The 15,800-nt window shown below is 44.5% G+C and overlaps 1 protein-coding gene across 8 annotated transcripts in view; it reads left to right on the forward strand.

The window, feature by feature from the left end:
* LOC105008930 (collagen alpha-1(XIX) chain) overlaps nt 1–15,800 on the forward strand; it is a 156,305-nt gene that overhangs the window by 5,902 nt on the left and 134,603 nt on the right. For all 8 annotated transcript variants that reach the window (XR_004575728.1, XM_029119675.2, XM_029119676.2 and 5 more), the window contains exons 5-8: nt 12,349–12,472; nt 12,636–12,911; nt 13,116–13,196; nt 15,154–15,309. Coding sequence is in view for 7 of the 8 variants with exons in the window: in XM_029119675.2 (XP_028975508.2) it covers nt 12,349–12,472; nt 12,636–12,911; nt 13,116–13,196; nt 15,154–15,309 (637 nt within the window). In the remaining variant the exon portion in view is untranslated. The remainder of the gene's footprint in view (nt 1–12,348; nt 12,473–12,635; nt 12,912–13,115; nt 13,197–15,153; nt 15,310–15,800) is intronic.

Genomic DNA, 15,800 nt, shown 5'->3' on the forward strand with positions numbered 1-15,800 from the left:
TTCCTGAACGCAGTTTGCTAGTGTGGTTCCCGACAGACAGACTGTGGTAGAGGCACTGCGGTCATGACAGTTGTTGAGGGGGTGCCAAGTGAACTGGCAAAGTCACCCACCGAAATCAGACCACATCTGGCATAGACTGTCTGGCCGGGCTGGATAGGACTGCGTCGGATTTACTGTCAGCTAATCTTTTCGTGGGGCGTATGTTTCCCAGCCCTTGTTCAGCTGATCCAGGGGAAATAAACTTGGTTTTTGCAGGATGACATCTTTTGTTGTCCTGAGAGTGAGAGAGACAGAGAGGTTGCTGAAAGAGAAAGATAGACCCAGAGACGAGAGAGAGACAGTGAGGTTGCGGAGGGAGTGTGAGATAGACCCAGAGACCAGAGAGAGACAGAGAGGTTGCAGAGAGAAAGAGAGAGAGAGATAGACACAGAGACCAGAGTGTGTCAGGGTTAGAAGCAGAAATAGAGAGAGACAGAGAGAGAGAGAGAGACCAGAGTGCATCAGGGATAGAAGCAGAAATAGAGAGAGAGAGAGAGAGAGACCAGAGTGAATCAGGGATAGAAGCAGAAATAGAGAGAGACAGAGAGACCAGAGTGTGTCAGGGATAGAGGCAGAACGAGAGAGAGAGAGGGGAGACCAGAGTGTGTCAGGGATAGAGGCAGAACGAGGGAGAGAGAGAGGGAAAGAGAGAGAGAGAGACCAGAGTGTGTCAGGGATAGAGACAGAACGAGAGAGAGAGAGAGGGAGAGAGAGAGAGAGACCAGAGTGTGTCAGGGATAGAGGCAGAACGAGAGAGAGAGAGAGGGAGAGAGAGAGAGAGAGACCAGATTGTGTCAGGGATAGAGGCAGAACGAGAGAGAGAGAGAGGGAAAGAGAGAGAGAGTCCAGAGTGTGTCAGGGATAGAGGCAGAACGAGAGAGAGAGAGAGGGAGAGAGAGACCAGAGTGTGTCAGGGATAGAGGCAGAACGAGAGAGAGAGAGGGAGAGAGAGAGAGAGAGACCAGATTGTGTCAGGGATAGAGGCAGAACGAGAGAGAGAGAGGGAGAGAGGGAGAGATAGACCCGGAGACCAGAGAGAGACGTGGATAAAGGCAGAGAGGGGGAGATGACATGAGCTGACCCAGATCCAGACATCACCTGCCTTCACAGATAATTCCATTTGCTCTGGGCTAACAAGGGCAAATGGAGAGGTTAGCTGCTGCCGTCAAACATGTAGAATTATTTAGACAGAATATTAATTTCCACTAAATCCAGTTCTATGGATGGAGGACAGTGTTTTCTGCCAAGGATAAAGAGAGGGTACTGGTGGCTGCGGCCCAAATGACAACGCATCACCCTTGTAGTGCACTAGCTCTGAACTGGTCCAAAGTAGGGAACTACATAGTGTAGGGCACAGAGTGTGGTTTGGGATGCCGTCGGGCTCTTATGACTGGCCAGGAATATCAAATGTGTTTCAGGACATGGGGAGGTGCTAATAACTCATTGTTATTAAGCCTTTTGTTCACATGACAGTAACACTGTAATTCATGTACATCTTCCCCTGTGATATTTAATGTAATGTTTTTTGTGGTGATTTTCTCAGTTCGGTACTATGTAACCCTGCCCTTCTTCTAATAAGAAACACAAGGGGATGAGGCCAGTGTCACACCTCTTAATGATTTATATCTGCAGAGATGTCCTCTGTACAAGCATCACATGTTAATGCAGGGCATATGTGAAGGGCCTGTGGCTAGACAGGGTTCAGCTGTGGAACGAGGTGACTTTGCCTAGGTTGGAGGGAATAAGCGTTACAGGTTGAAGGAGGATTAGGTTAAGGTCAGTAAAACGTTTTTGGGCTAGGTTTGTGTTTATTGTGGTCTTCCTTACCAAAGATTAGCCTATAGCAACATGAATGTATCATTCTCTTGGGTTGTAGGTTGATGCAGCAGAGTTTATTTGACACAAAAACTCCTGTGGAAAAAATAACCTAGGATTTTGCATAGACATGGGGTAGTAAGATTCTGTCTGATTTGAGGTAATTGTGTTACCCAGCTATCAGAGCTGGTTTCTTTATCATCTCATAGCATTTTAATTGAATTCCATATTGAACACTAAGGTGTTTCTGCAGATTCAGTAGAGGTTTCTGGCAAAAAAAAAAAAAATCTCATCTCACATGAAGAACCACATAAAAAAACATCACCATGTGAATCACAAATGTATGACCGAAATGTCAGATCTCATTTATGTTTTAGTCATTTAGCAGATGTTCTTATCCAGAGAGACTTAGTGGTGAGTGCATACCTCTTCGTTGTGGGAATCCAACCCACAACCCTGGTGCTGTATTTCCCATGTTATATACTGAGTTACACAGGACCTTCTAGTCCCAAGCTCTGTTACGATAAACATACATAGACCCCCATCTTGTCCCGTCATATCCCATCCTGTCCTGTCTTGTCCCCGCCCTTCCTGTCCTATCCTGTCCCGTCTCGTCCTGTCCCATCCTGTCTTGTCCCGTCCTGTCCCATCCTGTCCCATCCTGTCCCATCTCGTCCTGTCCTGTCACCACCCTTCCTGTCCCATCCTGTCTCGTCCCATCCTGTTCCATCCTGTCCCGTCCTGTCTCGTCCCGTCCTGTTCCATCCGGTCCCGCCCTGTCCCATCTCGTCCTGTCCCATCCTGTCTCGTCTTGTCCTGTTCCATCCTGTCCCGCCCTGTCCCATCTCGTCCTGTCCTGTCCCATCCCATCCTGTCTCGTCTTGTCCTGTCCCATCCTGTCCCATCCTGTCCCGTCCTGTCCTATCCTATCCTGTCCTGTCCCCACCTTTCCTGTCCCGTCTGGTCCCATCCTGTCCCATCCTGTTCCATCCTGTCCCGTCCTGTCCCATCTCGTCCTGCCCTGTCCCATCCTGTCTCATCTTGTCCTGTCCTGTCCTGTCCAATCCTGTCCCCACCCTTCCTGTCCCGTCTCGTCCCGTCCTGTCCTAAGGTCAGTATGATTACTGAGGCAACGTAAAACAAGGGTCTTGCGATCTGTTTGCCTAGACAATTCCACTCAGTGTATCATTACCTCCCCATGTGGACCTGACTCAGAACATATCGGGAAGACCTCTTAGTGCAGAGGGAGAGGGAGAGAGGGGGAGAGAAAGGGGGGGAGGGACCTCATTCATCTTCACATCTTCTCATCTGACGCATCACCTGATTGATTGACAGGTGGTACTGCTTGTCAGCTGGGAGGGAGGTGGGGTCAAAGGGAGGTTGGGCAGGAGACAGTGACCTCCTCCCCCTCATTCTGTCACACTCCTTTCCGTTTCCTTCCATCCTTCTACTCCCCCCCCACCCCACCCCACATCCCTCTTCCTCTCCTCCTCTAAACCACCTCAACTTACAAACATCTCTCACTTTACTCCCAGCAATGACAGAGGGCATTGACTTCCTGGATCTGGCTAGAGCTCAGTCTGTCAGCTCCCAGGTCCACTGATGCTGTTACCCAGAGCTTGTTGTAACTACAACAAGGAACAGTTTTATTCTAGCCCTGCACAAACAGGGCTGGTTTGAGTTAATGAAGTTTGATGCTGTACCACAGTTATTAAGAGCTCTCCTTTTCTGCTGGGTAGTCATGTGACAGATTGAGCTCTCTTATGGGATAGTCTTAGGTGACAGACGATGCACTCCTCTCCCACAGCCTGACTTTCTCTGTGCACTCTACGCAAAATTGAACGATATCTGCCGAATTCCAACACGAATGTCCTCGATATTGCAAATCACTTCCATCTCGGTGACCATCGTCGTGTGACTGAGGTACAGAAGGTCGTCTGTGACTCGGTGCTTTCTCAGTGAGTTATGAGCGCCGCAGTTTGGATGGGCTGCTGTTCAGGTTCGGTTGTTGTTTATTTGTTGTTTATCCATCAGGGCTCCTTTTACTGATCACACTGACAACATATCCTCTCTCTCAGTTTATCTTAGTCTCTCTCTCTCGTGGTGCTTCCACTGAATACATTAGTCAAATGAATCTTTCCAGTTGGGGTTTAGTATATTTCCCTCTCTCTCTCTCTCTCTCTCTCTCTCTATCACTCTTTCTCTCTCTCTCTGTCTCTCTCCCTCTCCCTTTCTCAATCTCTCTCACTTACGCTCTTTCATTTGCTCTCTCTACCTGTCTGTCTCCTACTCGCTCATTGTCACTCACACTTTTAAGTTAGAAAAAAGTGATTGCATTAAAACTTAAATTGTTTGCATATTTATGGGCAATGCATCAGAGGGGTACACACATCTATTCCTTGATGTTGTTGTGCTCCTTGTTTGTTTCTTGCACACAAACCGACAATGTAAGTCATTCTGGCTCCCGTGATTCATTTTCTGTCAGACTCACTCCTCGTATAAAATCATTAAAAACGCAGCTCAACTTTTAGATTTTTCAATTAGATTTTTGTTTTGTTTTGTTCATATCTCTCCTGGATACATCGTTGTGGAGTGGGATCACAGCCAAGTATTGACAGAGACCCCGGAGCAATTAAGTTTATATGCCTTGCTCAATGTGAAGACTGACAGATTGCCTTTTCGGCTCTTGGATTTGAACCCGAACACTGTAACTGCTAGGATGACTGACAGCCTAGTAAATTATCCACAAAGGCATTCCAAACTCAAAATAAGCAGTCTGAATAAACACACACGCACACACAAGAAACTGGTGTTCAGAAATTCTAGGGGCCATGGCTGAATTCAAACAAGTGTGGGATGCGGTTTGATGTGGTGTCTCGTGTGTGTCCTAGGTGGAATGAGCTAGCCACATTACCGTGGCAAAGTTGGTTTGAGTTGGGATAGCTTGGATGTGCCAGCTGTAGGCGTGGGGAGCAGGATTAAAAATGATCCCCAGGAATATTACTGCATATCTCAACAACATAGCACTTCTTCATATCATCTAGCGAATGGTCAACACCGACTACCCAAATGAAAAACTTACACAAAATGTTAATCATATACATGCCACATATCCCAAAAAGGGAGGATGTTTTTAAGGACCAGCAGCTTTTGGAAGACTGGCAGATCCGTATTTTACATCAAACATTTTCTAGAAGCGGCTTCGCTCCAAAGCTGAAATGGTTAGGAGCCTCGACGGTGAGGACAGAGCTTGCATTTCATACATGCTGCCTGCTCCTATAGGACACTTGATCCGGGTCTTGGGAAATCACTACCATAAACCCTAACTGTGACCCCTGACCCCCGACTAAAGCCCAACCCAAGAAGTCGGCAACCTTCTTGGGTTGAAGAGAAAACACTTTTATAATAAATACAGTGTTGGGGAAGCAGCTCAGAAAACGTTTTGAAATAGTGGAGGTTCTATCTGATATTCAGCACCACAAATAGCAGTGGGACCAAACTGACAGTCGGATCCAATTACCACAAAATCTGATGTCCAGGGTCACAGAGTAGTGGACTGGACACACATGGTAGTGGACTGGACACACAGAGTAGTGGACTGGACACACATGGCAGTGGACTGGACACACATGGCAGTGGACTGGACACACAGAGTAGTGGACTGGACACACATGGTAGTGGACTGGACACACATGGTAGTGGACTGGACACACATGGCAGTGGACTGGACACACAGAGTAGTGGACTGGACACACATGGCAGTGGACTGGACACACATGGTAGTGGACTGGACACACATGGTAGTGGACTGGACACACATGGTAGTGGACTGGACACACAGAGTAGTGGACTGGACACGCAGAGTAGTGGACTGGACACACATGGCAGTGGACTGGACACACATGGTAGTAGACTGGACACACATGGTAGTGGACTGGACACACATGGTAGTGGACTGGACACACATGGTAGTGGACTGGACACACATGGTAGTGGACTGGACACACATGGTAGTGGACTGGACACACATGGTAGTGGACTGGACACACATGGTAGTGGACTGTGCACAGTAGCAGTCGGGTGAAGTTGTAGGGAGAATTGAATTTCTGTAGATATTATTCAGAAGTTATGTTATTTGTTTATTTAAGTGTCTGTCTACCAACAAAAGATATGCTATGTTGCTTTCCTGTTTTCCAGTGATTTATTGAATAGGCTACCCACATCAAGTCCCATAAGAAATAGAATAATGATACACAGACAGCCTTGACAAACAAGTATTGGTTACACTTTATTTTGAGAGTCCCAATATCCAATCTGTAGTTGTTCTATAGATAGTAATACTATCAACAAAGTTTCAACAAACTTTAAACAAACTATCAGTTGATAAGCAAATGCTTGCTAAGGTTAAGGTTAGGATTAGGTTTAGAATAAGGTTTAGGGTAAGGGTTAAGGTTAGGGATCGAATAAAGGTTAGGGTTAGGATATAGGAAAGGGTTAGGGTTAGTAGATTGTTAATTCAAATGTTACACATATTCAGTAGACAATCTGTGGAGCAAAATAAAGCGTTACCTAAGTGTTATGTTGCAAACAGTAGGTGTTTTGGTGTCCATCTGTGGCTTGGACTTGCGCGTTGTCTTCCACCTCAGAATGGAGAACTGTTGGGCCTGTTTAATGCTCTGAGGTGTCCATCTGTGGCAGGGCCTCGCGCATCGTCTTCCACCTCAGAATGGAGAACTGTTGGGCCTGTTTAATGCTCGGAGGTGTCCATCTGTGGCAGGGCCTCGTGCATTGTCTTCCACTTCAGAATGGAGAAATGTTGGTCCTGTTTACTGCTCTGAGGTGTCCATCTGGGGCAGGGCCTCGTGCATCGTCTTCCACCTCTGAATGGAGAAATGTTGGTTCTGTTTACTGCTCTGAGGTGTCCATCTGTGGGAGGGCCTCGTGCATTGTCTTTCACCTCAGAATGGAGAAATGTTGGTTCTGTTTACTGCTCTGAGGTGTCCATCTGTGGGAGGGCCTCATGCATCGTCTTCCACCTTTGAATGGAGAACCGTTGGGCCTGTTTACTACTCTGAGGTGTCCATATGTGACAGGGCCTCGTGCATCGTCTTCCACCTCAGAATGGAGAACTGTTGGGCCTGTTTACTGCTCTGAGGTGAGCAGCTGCTTCGAGATGCCAGCCGGACAGACAGCCCTCTCTTCCTCTCCAAGGTGTCTCCGTGGTCCTAAAGCCTGGCCTCAATTACCGTTGAACTGAATAAACATAAACATGCCTTTCTCAATGTAAGTTTAGGAGCCTGATGTAAATTATTGGTGTCTAATTATTGTTTTTTGAGACATCATTTTTGGAGAAAAAAATTATTCAGGCAGATTATTTGGCCTACTACTATTTCTGACTAAGCAAATACTGCAGTAGAAATCTATAAATAACCAGGGAAGAACAACAAATTGTGCTTCCCTGGCTCACATGCGACTCCTGGCCAAAGGTTGCTGATCCCTGAAACCACCCCTAACTTTAACCCTGACAGTCACTAATAACGTTCATCTTGTTGTTATTTGTGTCGGCAGTACAAGCCTGTAACTGTGAAACTTGCATAGAACAAATCTGTGAGTGACAAGCGCTATTCGTTCAAAGAAGCGCTGCTAATGTCAGCAACAAGGTTACAATGAGGCTCTTGGTGCTGGAGGTGACAGGTGCCACTGCCCTGACATTGAGAAACGACATGACTTTTACAACCTGTGGGAGATAAAGCAAACATTGTTCAAAACCTACATCAACCAAGAGGCCTGGGCCACAGATGGCAGATCACCCGGGGAAGCGGAAGGACTACAAGTCGGCAGAGGGAGGTAGGGATGGAATGAGGTGTCAGCTATGTATAACCCTTGACCTCTAACCCCTAGGGATCAAGTTTGCCAGTGTGGACTTAGAGTGCACTCTCCATTCTGACAGACCGAATCTTAATGTGAACGGACAGGCAAACAAACCCCTTAAGAGACTTGCGCAGACATATTTCGACATGGTTGTCCATTATTCTGGACTTAAATGTTAAGTCTTAACCTTCTGGAAGGAATATTCTTTTGTTAATTTTATTAGGACGATTATTTTGAGCCCACATGCCCTCTAACTTGCAAAATACCCAGATTGCATCCCTAACTGAGGGCTTAACATATAAGAAAATGAAATAAAGTTACATGAAAAAGTTAATTTTTGTCTTCTTTGTGAGTTACATTTTTATGTTTCCAAGTACTGTGCCTGGTCTCTGTGTAAATTCAGTGTTTTCTTTGTAGGAAGAACCTCAGTATTAGGAAATAAAGCTCTTGTTGTCTGAATAGTCCTTTGGCCAATCATCTTTCTAGACTTGCACTGGAAATGTTCTAATATGCCCCAACAATCCCTTTCCCAGATATTCTTCTCTGTTTTTTTCTCTGTGGCTTTTAACTTGCTCTATATATCATCATAATAATGTGCCATTTTCCCACTGTTGGTTCTCTGGGAATTCACACAATGCAGAAGGTGTATGGCTCTGGAGAACAGGAGATGATCTATGAGTAAGAGAAAACTAATTTCCGGCTTCTCTAAACTGAACTTTGTGTTTCTATATCTCTCTCTGTTTCTTCACCACCCCTATATATATTTACAGTGGGGAGAACAAGTATTTGATACACTGCCGGTTTTGCAGGTTTTCCTACTTCCAAAGCATGTAGAGGTCTGTAATTTTTATCATAGGTATACTTCAACTGTGAGAGACGGGATCTAAAACACAAATCCAGAAAATCACATTGTATTTTTAAATAATTAATTTGCATTTTATTGCATGACATAAGTATTTGATCACCTACCAACCAGTAAGAATTCCAGGTCTCACAGACCTGTTAGTTTTTCTTTAAGAAGCCCTCCTGTTCTCCACTCATTACTTGTATTAACTGCACCTGTTTGAACTCGTTACCTGTATAAAAGACACCTGTCCACACATTCAATCAAACCTACTCCAACCTCTCCACAATGGCCAAGACCAGAGAGCTGTGTAAGGACATCAGGTATACAATTGTAGACCTGCAATAGGCTGGGATGGGCTACAGGACAATAGGCAAGCAGCTTGGTGAGAAAGCAACAACTGTTGGCGCAATTATTAGAAAATTGAAGAATTTCAAGATGACGGTCAGTCTCCCTCGTTCTGGGGCTCCATGCAAGATCTCACCTCGTGGGGCATCAATGATTATGAGGAAGGTGAGGGATCAGCCCAGAACTACACGGCAGGACCTGGTCAATGACCTGAAGAGAGCTGGGACCACAGTCTCAAAGAAGACCATTCGTAACACACTACGCCATCATGGATTAAAATCCTGCAGTGCACCCAAGGTCCCCCTGCTCAAACCAGTGCATTTCCAGGCTTGTCTGAAGTTTGCCAATGACCATCTGGATGATCCAGAGGTGGAATGGGAGAAGGTCATGTGGTCTGATGAGACAAAAATAGAGCTTTTTGGTCTATACTCCACTTGCCGTGTTTGGAGGAAGAAGAAGGATGAGTACAACCCCAAGAACACCATCTAAACCGTGAAGCATGTAGGTGGAAACATCATTCTTTGGGGACAGGACAACTGCACCGTATTGAGGGGAAGATGGATGGGGCCAAGTATTGTGAGATCTTGGCCAACAACCTCCTTCCCTCAGTAAGAGCATTGAAGATTGGTTGTGGCTGGGTCTTCCAGCATGACAATGACCCTGAAACACACAGCCAAGGCAACTAAGGAGTGGCTCCGTAAAAAACATCTCAAGGTCCTGGAGTGGCCAAGCCAGTCTCCAGACCTGAACGCAATAGAAAATCTTTGGAGGGAGCTGAAAGTCCGTATTGCCCAGCGACAGCCCCAAAACCTGAAGGATCTGGAGAAGGTCTGTATGGAGGAGTGGGCCAAAATCCCTGCTGCAGTGTGTGCAAACCTGGTCAAGAACTGCAGGAAACGTATGATTTCTGTAATTGCAAACAAAGGTTTCTGCTTTTCTGATGTATCAAATACTTATGCTTACTTAAAAATCATACAATGTGATTTTCTGGATTTTTGTTTTAGATTCCATCCCTCACAGTTGAAGAGTACCTATGATAAAAATGACAGACCTGTACATGCTTTGTAAGTGGGAAAACCTGCAAAATCGGCAGTGTATCAAATACTTGTTCTCCCCACTGTGTATATATATATATATATATATATATATATATATATATACATACACACACATTATTGTCGTGTCTCCATCGATTTCTCCTCTCTCTTCCCCATTTCTTTGAATGATCATATCGTTGTTTCATTTAGATTTCTGCTGATGGTTATTTCTTGTGTTTTTGTCTCCTCACTTTACAGTGTTAATGCATTTGTGTCATCTCATTTGAATCTGACTTGCAGTTAATTGGGAACATTTTGAAGGGTTAGAAGTGCCCGTTCGGACAGGGATGGAACCAGGAGGGTAGAAAGAAGATAAGAAATCCTAGGAAAATGTTGTATCAGTTAGCAGTTTGGATAATTAATGATATTGCATTCCTATTTCACTGGTAATTTTTGCATTTTCACACTGATTGTAATGACAAATTTGACTAACAGCTAAACTTATGAACCCGCTTGTTATGAAGGCAGCTTGTTATGAAGAAATCAGGCATAAACCCCTGTGAAGTGGGGTTTGCACCTGATTTCAAAGGCATCAACCCCACTTCATGGGAATGATGTGACAAACAGCATTTACTTCACAAAGACAGAGCTTAAATAATTATCTGATAGCAGCTGATGTTTCATTAGCTATCTCTTTGAACTAGCTACATTTTTATTGTGTTTTTACGTTATTATATGTTTAATATCGATTAATTAATTTACGGGTCTTAAAAGTGAGATCTGAACTCCCCCCAGTGTTTGGGGGAATATACCTAGGTTTCTGAATTGTATTGTATTATTATCTTTTTTTCAAATTAATTTTTCATGGAATTCAGAAATGGATTTAATATACCTAAAGAACATATTTCCATACCCCATGGGGTCTACACAAAAGGTCAACTTTTTATTTACAGTTAAATTGGCTAGCATGTCTTTACTACCGCATGCACAAATAGTTGGTCCCCTGACAAAAAGTTGCCCCTCTATGGAAATCAAATGCCTGTCCAGTGGACTGATTCTGCCCCTGGGTCTCTTGCCATTGGTATTCAAACTGCATGTGGCTCTCAGGGACTTATTTGGTGGCTCGTGAAAATATATACTGCATTTCTTTGTAGGGTTTCCTGACCAAGGGGCTCATAATATTGGGGGTTGTACTTGACCTCAATGTTAAAGAGTTACGAAAAAAAGAAGAAGAAGCTGCAAGCGTAAAGACATGTTCAATATAATTTGCATAGATACCCAGATTAAACCATGTTGATCAGCAGGTGTGTATGTTGAAATATAATATTTTCTAAAATAAAACACAAAAAAACGGTTGAACAATGTGCTCTGCAATAAGAAAATTGCAGCCACTGTCCAATACTATGGTGGGTATGAATAATGTTGGATTTGGTGGAGTCTAAGGTATGAATTATAAAATAAATAAATGTTTTATTTTTATAACGAAATATTCATTGAATATTTGGTCCTAGCTGTCCTGATAACCTAACTTGTGCTCCGCTCCCCCAAGACAATTGCAGTCTGAGGTCGATGGTTTGCCCCTAAATCAGCTTCTTTAGCATGGGATCTGTTTAACTTTAGTCTATGATCCAGTCAATCATCGGTAAGGTGTGATCCCTTTACAAAATCTTGGATTTTGTCTCTGCTGTCTACATTTGTCATTTCTACATTTCAGAGACTCTTACTTAGGCATTACAATATGTTACTGGTCTAATATTAGCTATCCATAATTTTTCATCAAGTTATAACATTGATTAATATTATGTAAAGACTTGTGCTGAATGCATTCATCGTTCTCTGACCTGCTATAGCCAGGCCACATGTCATCTCTGTGTTAAGTTTTTGTTGGTCCCCAATAAGAGGCAGCTGCCCGGCATTGCCTCTATTTGGGGCTCCTATTTAAGTTGCCATTGTCTAAACATATGGTGTGGATGATTGTTTGTGCATTGTAATTCTTGGTTGCTGCTGTGCCTTTTTGTTGTTTTTGGTCAGGAAATATTAAAGGAAAATGTGCTTTCAACCTCTCTGCGCCTCAGGCCCTCTCTTCCAACCGTGATACCACATTCTTAATACACTGCATTAAATGGCTAGCTTATAATAGCAGTACATGAATAATCCTATTCGACTATTGAAATGATGCAATATAATAATACAATGCCTTACCTGAAACTATGTTAAGTTGCTTCATTTCCATTGAGTTTACGTCCACATTTGACATAATTATTGTCAGATACCAAGTCAGGCGGTCATAATATTCTGTTCCGTTTAAATAATACATTAACGTTTACTTTAGGTTTAAAAAAAGACCACTGTATTTCTAATATTCTCCCCGAACCTTGTCGTTCTTCCCTTCAGATCGGTGTTCCCCAACGGTCTTTCCAGTGAATACTCTGTGGTCGCCACCTTCCGGCTGCGGAAAACCACCAAGAAGGATCGCTGGTATCTGTGGCGGATATTTGACCAAACAGGAAACACTCAGGTGGGTCTGAATCCACTAATAAAACTGTCTGAATGCATTTTATTGCGTTGGATTTGACTAATTGATTGGCTTCGTTGTCGGCTGATTGTTAGGTTGGTCGGCCGGTCTGTGTAACTGAGCCGAGTTTGATCTGAGGTGTTATCCCCCCCCACCATCCCCCCAGGTGTCCATAGTGTTAGACGGCGCTAAAAGAGCGATGGAGTTCTCAGCCCAGAGCCTCCTGAAGAAAAGCCTCCATTACACGTTCAGGAGCCGAGACCTGCACGCCCTGTTCGACCGCCAGTGGCACAGACTGGGCGTGGCCGTCCAGAGCAGCGTCGTGTCCATCTACGTCGACTGTAAACTGACGGAGAAGAGGCTGACGGACGAGAAGGATGACATCGACCTCGGCGGACACACGCTGATCGCCACCCGGATGGAGGACGGGCGGCCTGTAGATGTACGTTCAGGCCCAAAGACGCCGCCTGGATTTTGGCTTTAGGCCTAAAGGTTCCGATCACTCGGCTTGAGGGATTGGCTGGTGGAAATGTAAATGTCCTGCAGTGAACACACGCTGTGGTGCGAATGCGGAGCGGTGTGAATTACAATGATCACGGGGGGAAAACTGCCCTGGGCTCTAACGGGGAGTGGTCTTTCCCTGCAGATTGAACTCCAACATATGCTGGTGTACTGCGACCCATACCTGGCGGAGATGGAGAACTGCTGTGAAGTGGCAGGATCCGCGGTAAGAGGGACACCCTCCGTTTCGGTACGGCTCACATTCGCCGCGCTTCACATCAGACTCTGGAGAGATTCTGTAGAACTGCGGTGAAGTGGCACGGTCCACATTGCACCGACACGTGGTGGAGGGATGAGTACATTGTGCATGCGAGGCACAAGAAAGTCTACACTGGATAACATGGAGCAACGGAGGGGTTGTTGGTTCGAAGCCCACGTGGTGGTACAATGTTGTTGAAGTAATGCAGTTTAAATTTAATTGCTTCCCGGAACGGAAAAGTCTGTCTGCATACATGACTTAAATGTAAAGTAGGTTTATTCAGACCTTGCCTTACCAGGGCTGTAGCATGCTTGGCTGTTCTACCTGATAATTGCATTCACCCCCCCCCCCCCCGCTGTCTGAATCAGTCACTGATTACAGGGGAAGAATAGAAAAAAAATGAGTGAAATTTGAGGCTTTGAGGTCTGAATTTGGGGGGCTTTGAATTTGGGGGGATGTAGATAATGTAAACTGGTTGCATTGTTTTTCTCCTCTAAGGCACATTCCACCCAGATTACTCCACAGTCACTTTGTGACATAAGCTAATGTCAAATACATCTAACTGATTTATTGGCAGACTTTCATCTGTTGCTCATGTTGCAGATCAGATCAGTGATGACCTTAAAAGACAAAATGACTGTGGCTCAGTACTGAATAACACCTTATTTCCTATATAATCCACTGTCAATCAATGACATGCCTTTGGTAAAGCCTTTTTTACATCAGCAGCGTGTATACCCCAAAGACCAAGTAACAACAGAAATTGAATTGGGTCTAGGAAACACTTCCTGGAAGGGTCAAGCTTTTGAAGGGTGGCCAATCCTCTTCTGGCAATGCCAGGTGGGGATTAAACATGCACTGAGTACATGACCTTTTAAGGTTACGTCTTTCATTAATATATTTACACATTCAAATAGCGGGTCAATAAATGCTGCTGGGTTGTGTCCAGAGTCATTAGACAGAATCCAGATCAGCTGCACAACCACGTGGACAGGGACAGGATGAGCAGGTGGACCGGGACAGGGATGACCAGGTGGGAAGGGACAGGATGAGCAGGTGGACAAGGACAGGGACAACCAGGTGGACAGGGAGGGGAATGACCAGGTGGGCTGTGGGTAGTGACAGTTGGAATCATCAGGCAGAAACTAGATCTGCAACAGAACCAGGAGGACCTTGGTCTGGGACAGCTACTAGTCCATTCCTTAGATCCAAAAGGGATTTCCCATTGGCTCTGTCCAAGGAGCGCATTGGTAACAAGGTTAAATATTAGGACACTAACTGTATTTTAAAAGAAAAATCGAATTTGACATTTAGAAAATCTGAACTTGACGCATTCATAATCATGTTCATCATCTCAGTGAGTGTTGGGTTTCTTTGACCTAGTGTGCTTGGTCACTTAACGTGCTGGGTAACAGATTGTCAATATGGCAAATGGTGTATTTTTTGTGGTCCTTCACCTTTGACCTCTAAAATATATAATATGTTCATAACCAGGATGTTGTTTCAGCGTTGGGACTCAAGAAACAGTGCGTTGGAATTCAAACCCCTGAATTGGGATTCCTTTATTCACTTGATACAGTCATTCATTTGCACAATAACAAAAGCATCTCCTTGGGTTATGATACCACAGACCATGGGACATGAAGAGATTCTATTTACAGTAGTGGTACAGCCATGGATGTTATTGCATTTCCGACTATTGGGGAACTGTATTGCATCATCTAATGCATTATAAATGGATAGTTTCCTGGACTCCACACTGATAATGCTTTCCAGACCTGAAGTCAAATTTAATTAGAAAACAATTATGCATAAAAATGACAAATTATTGTACTTGCTCTGAGCCCCGGAAACTGGCTCTAGGTGTAAATAGCAGTTTATATGGTGTCTGAACTTTGTTTATATTTGTGTATTGATCCCACAGTGTGAGCTGAGCAGTACGGGCCTTGGTCCTGCTGGGGTGACCCCCGACCCGCTGGTCCCCGCTGGAACCGGTCCGCTCCCCGGGATGCTCTCCCAGCCAGTCCTGGTCCAACAGTCCCAGCCAGCCAGTGACCCATGTCAGTGTTCAGGAGAGAAGGTATATTCCCTGAATACAGTATGCCTACAAGGCCACCCAGCTCCTGGAGTGGCATGCACCGTTATTGTTTTCGGTTTCAACGAGCTGGAAGAGCGAACGGTCTGGGACAGTAACGATAACCAGACACTCATTAAGGTTGTGACAGTGGAATAAAACGTAGCAGATGTCACCCATTTCGGAGAACATCAATGTTAGAAACAGAACGTCCTTATTAGTTAATCTAGAGTTATATTTATTTACCCATTTATGTATTTATTGTATATCTTTTTTATTGTATATCTTTTTTTATAAGGTTATTTGGATTTGTATATGTACATTTTGCCATAGAAAGGAAGTATGACTACTGGATAGGGCTGGGGTGACAAAAGGATTTTCTCCCAAGTACAGAAAGTAAATTTAACACAGCTGGTCTTTAGAGCTATAATGTGCACTAATTTCACCAGTATTCATTGATTGCAATTTGGAAAACAACTGTGCTTGAGTACACTATA

This window comes from Esox lucius, chromosome 5 (genome assembly GCF_011004845.1).
Source record: "Esox lucius isolate fEsoLuc1 chromosome 5, fEsoLuc1.pri, whole genome shotgun sequence".
Taxonomy (NCBI): domain Eukaryota; kingdom Metazoa; phylum Chordata; class Actinopteri; order Esociformes; family Esocidae; genus Esox; species Esox lucius.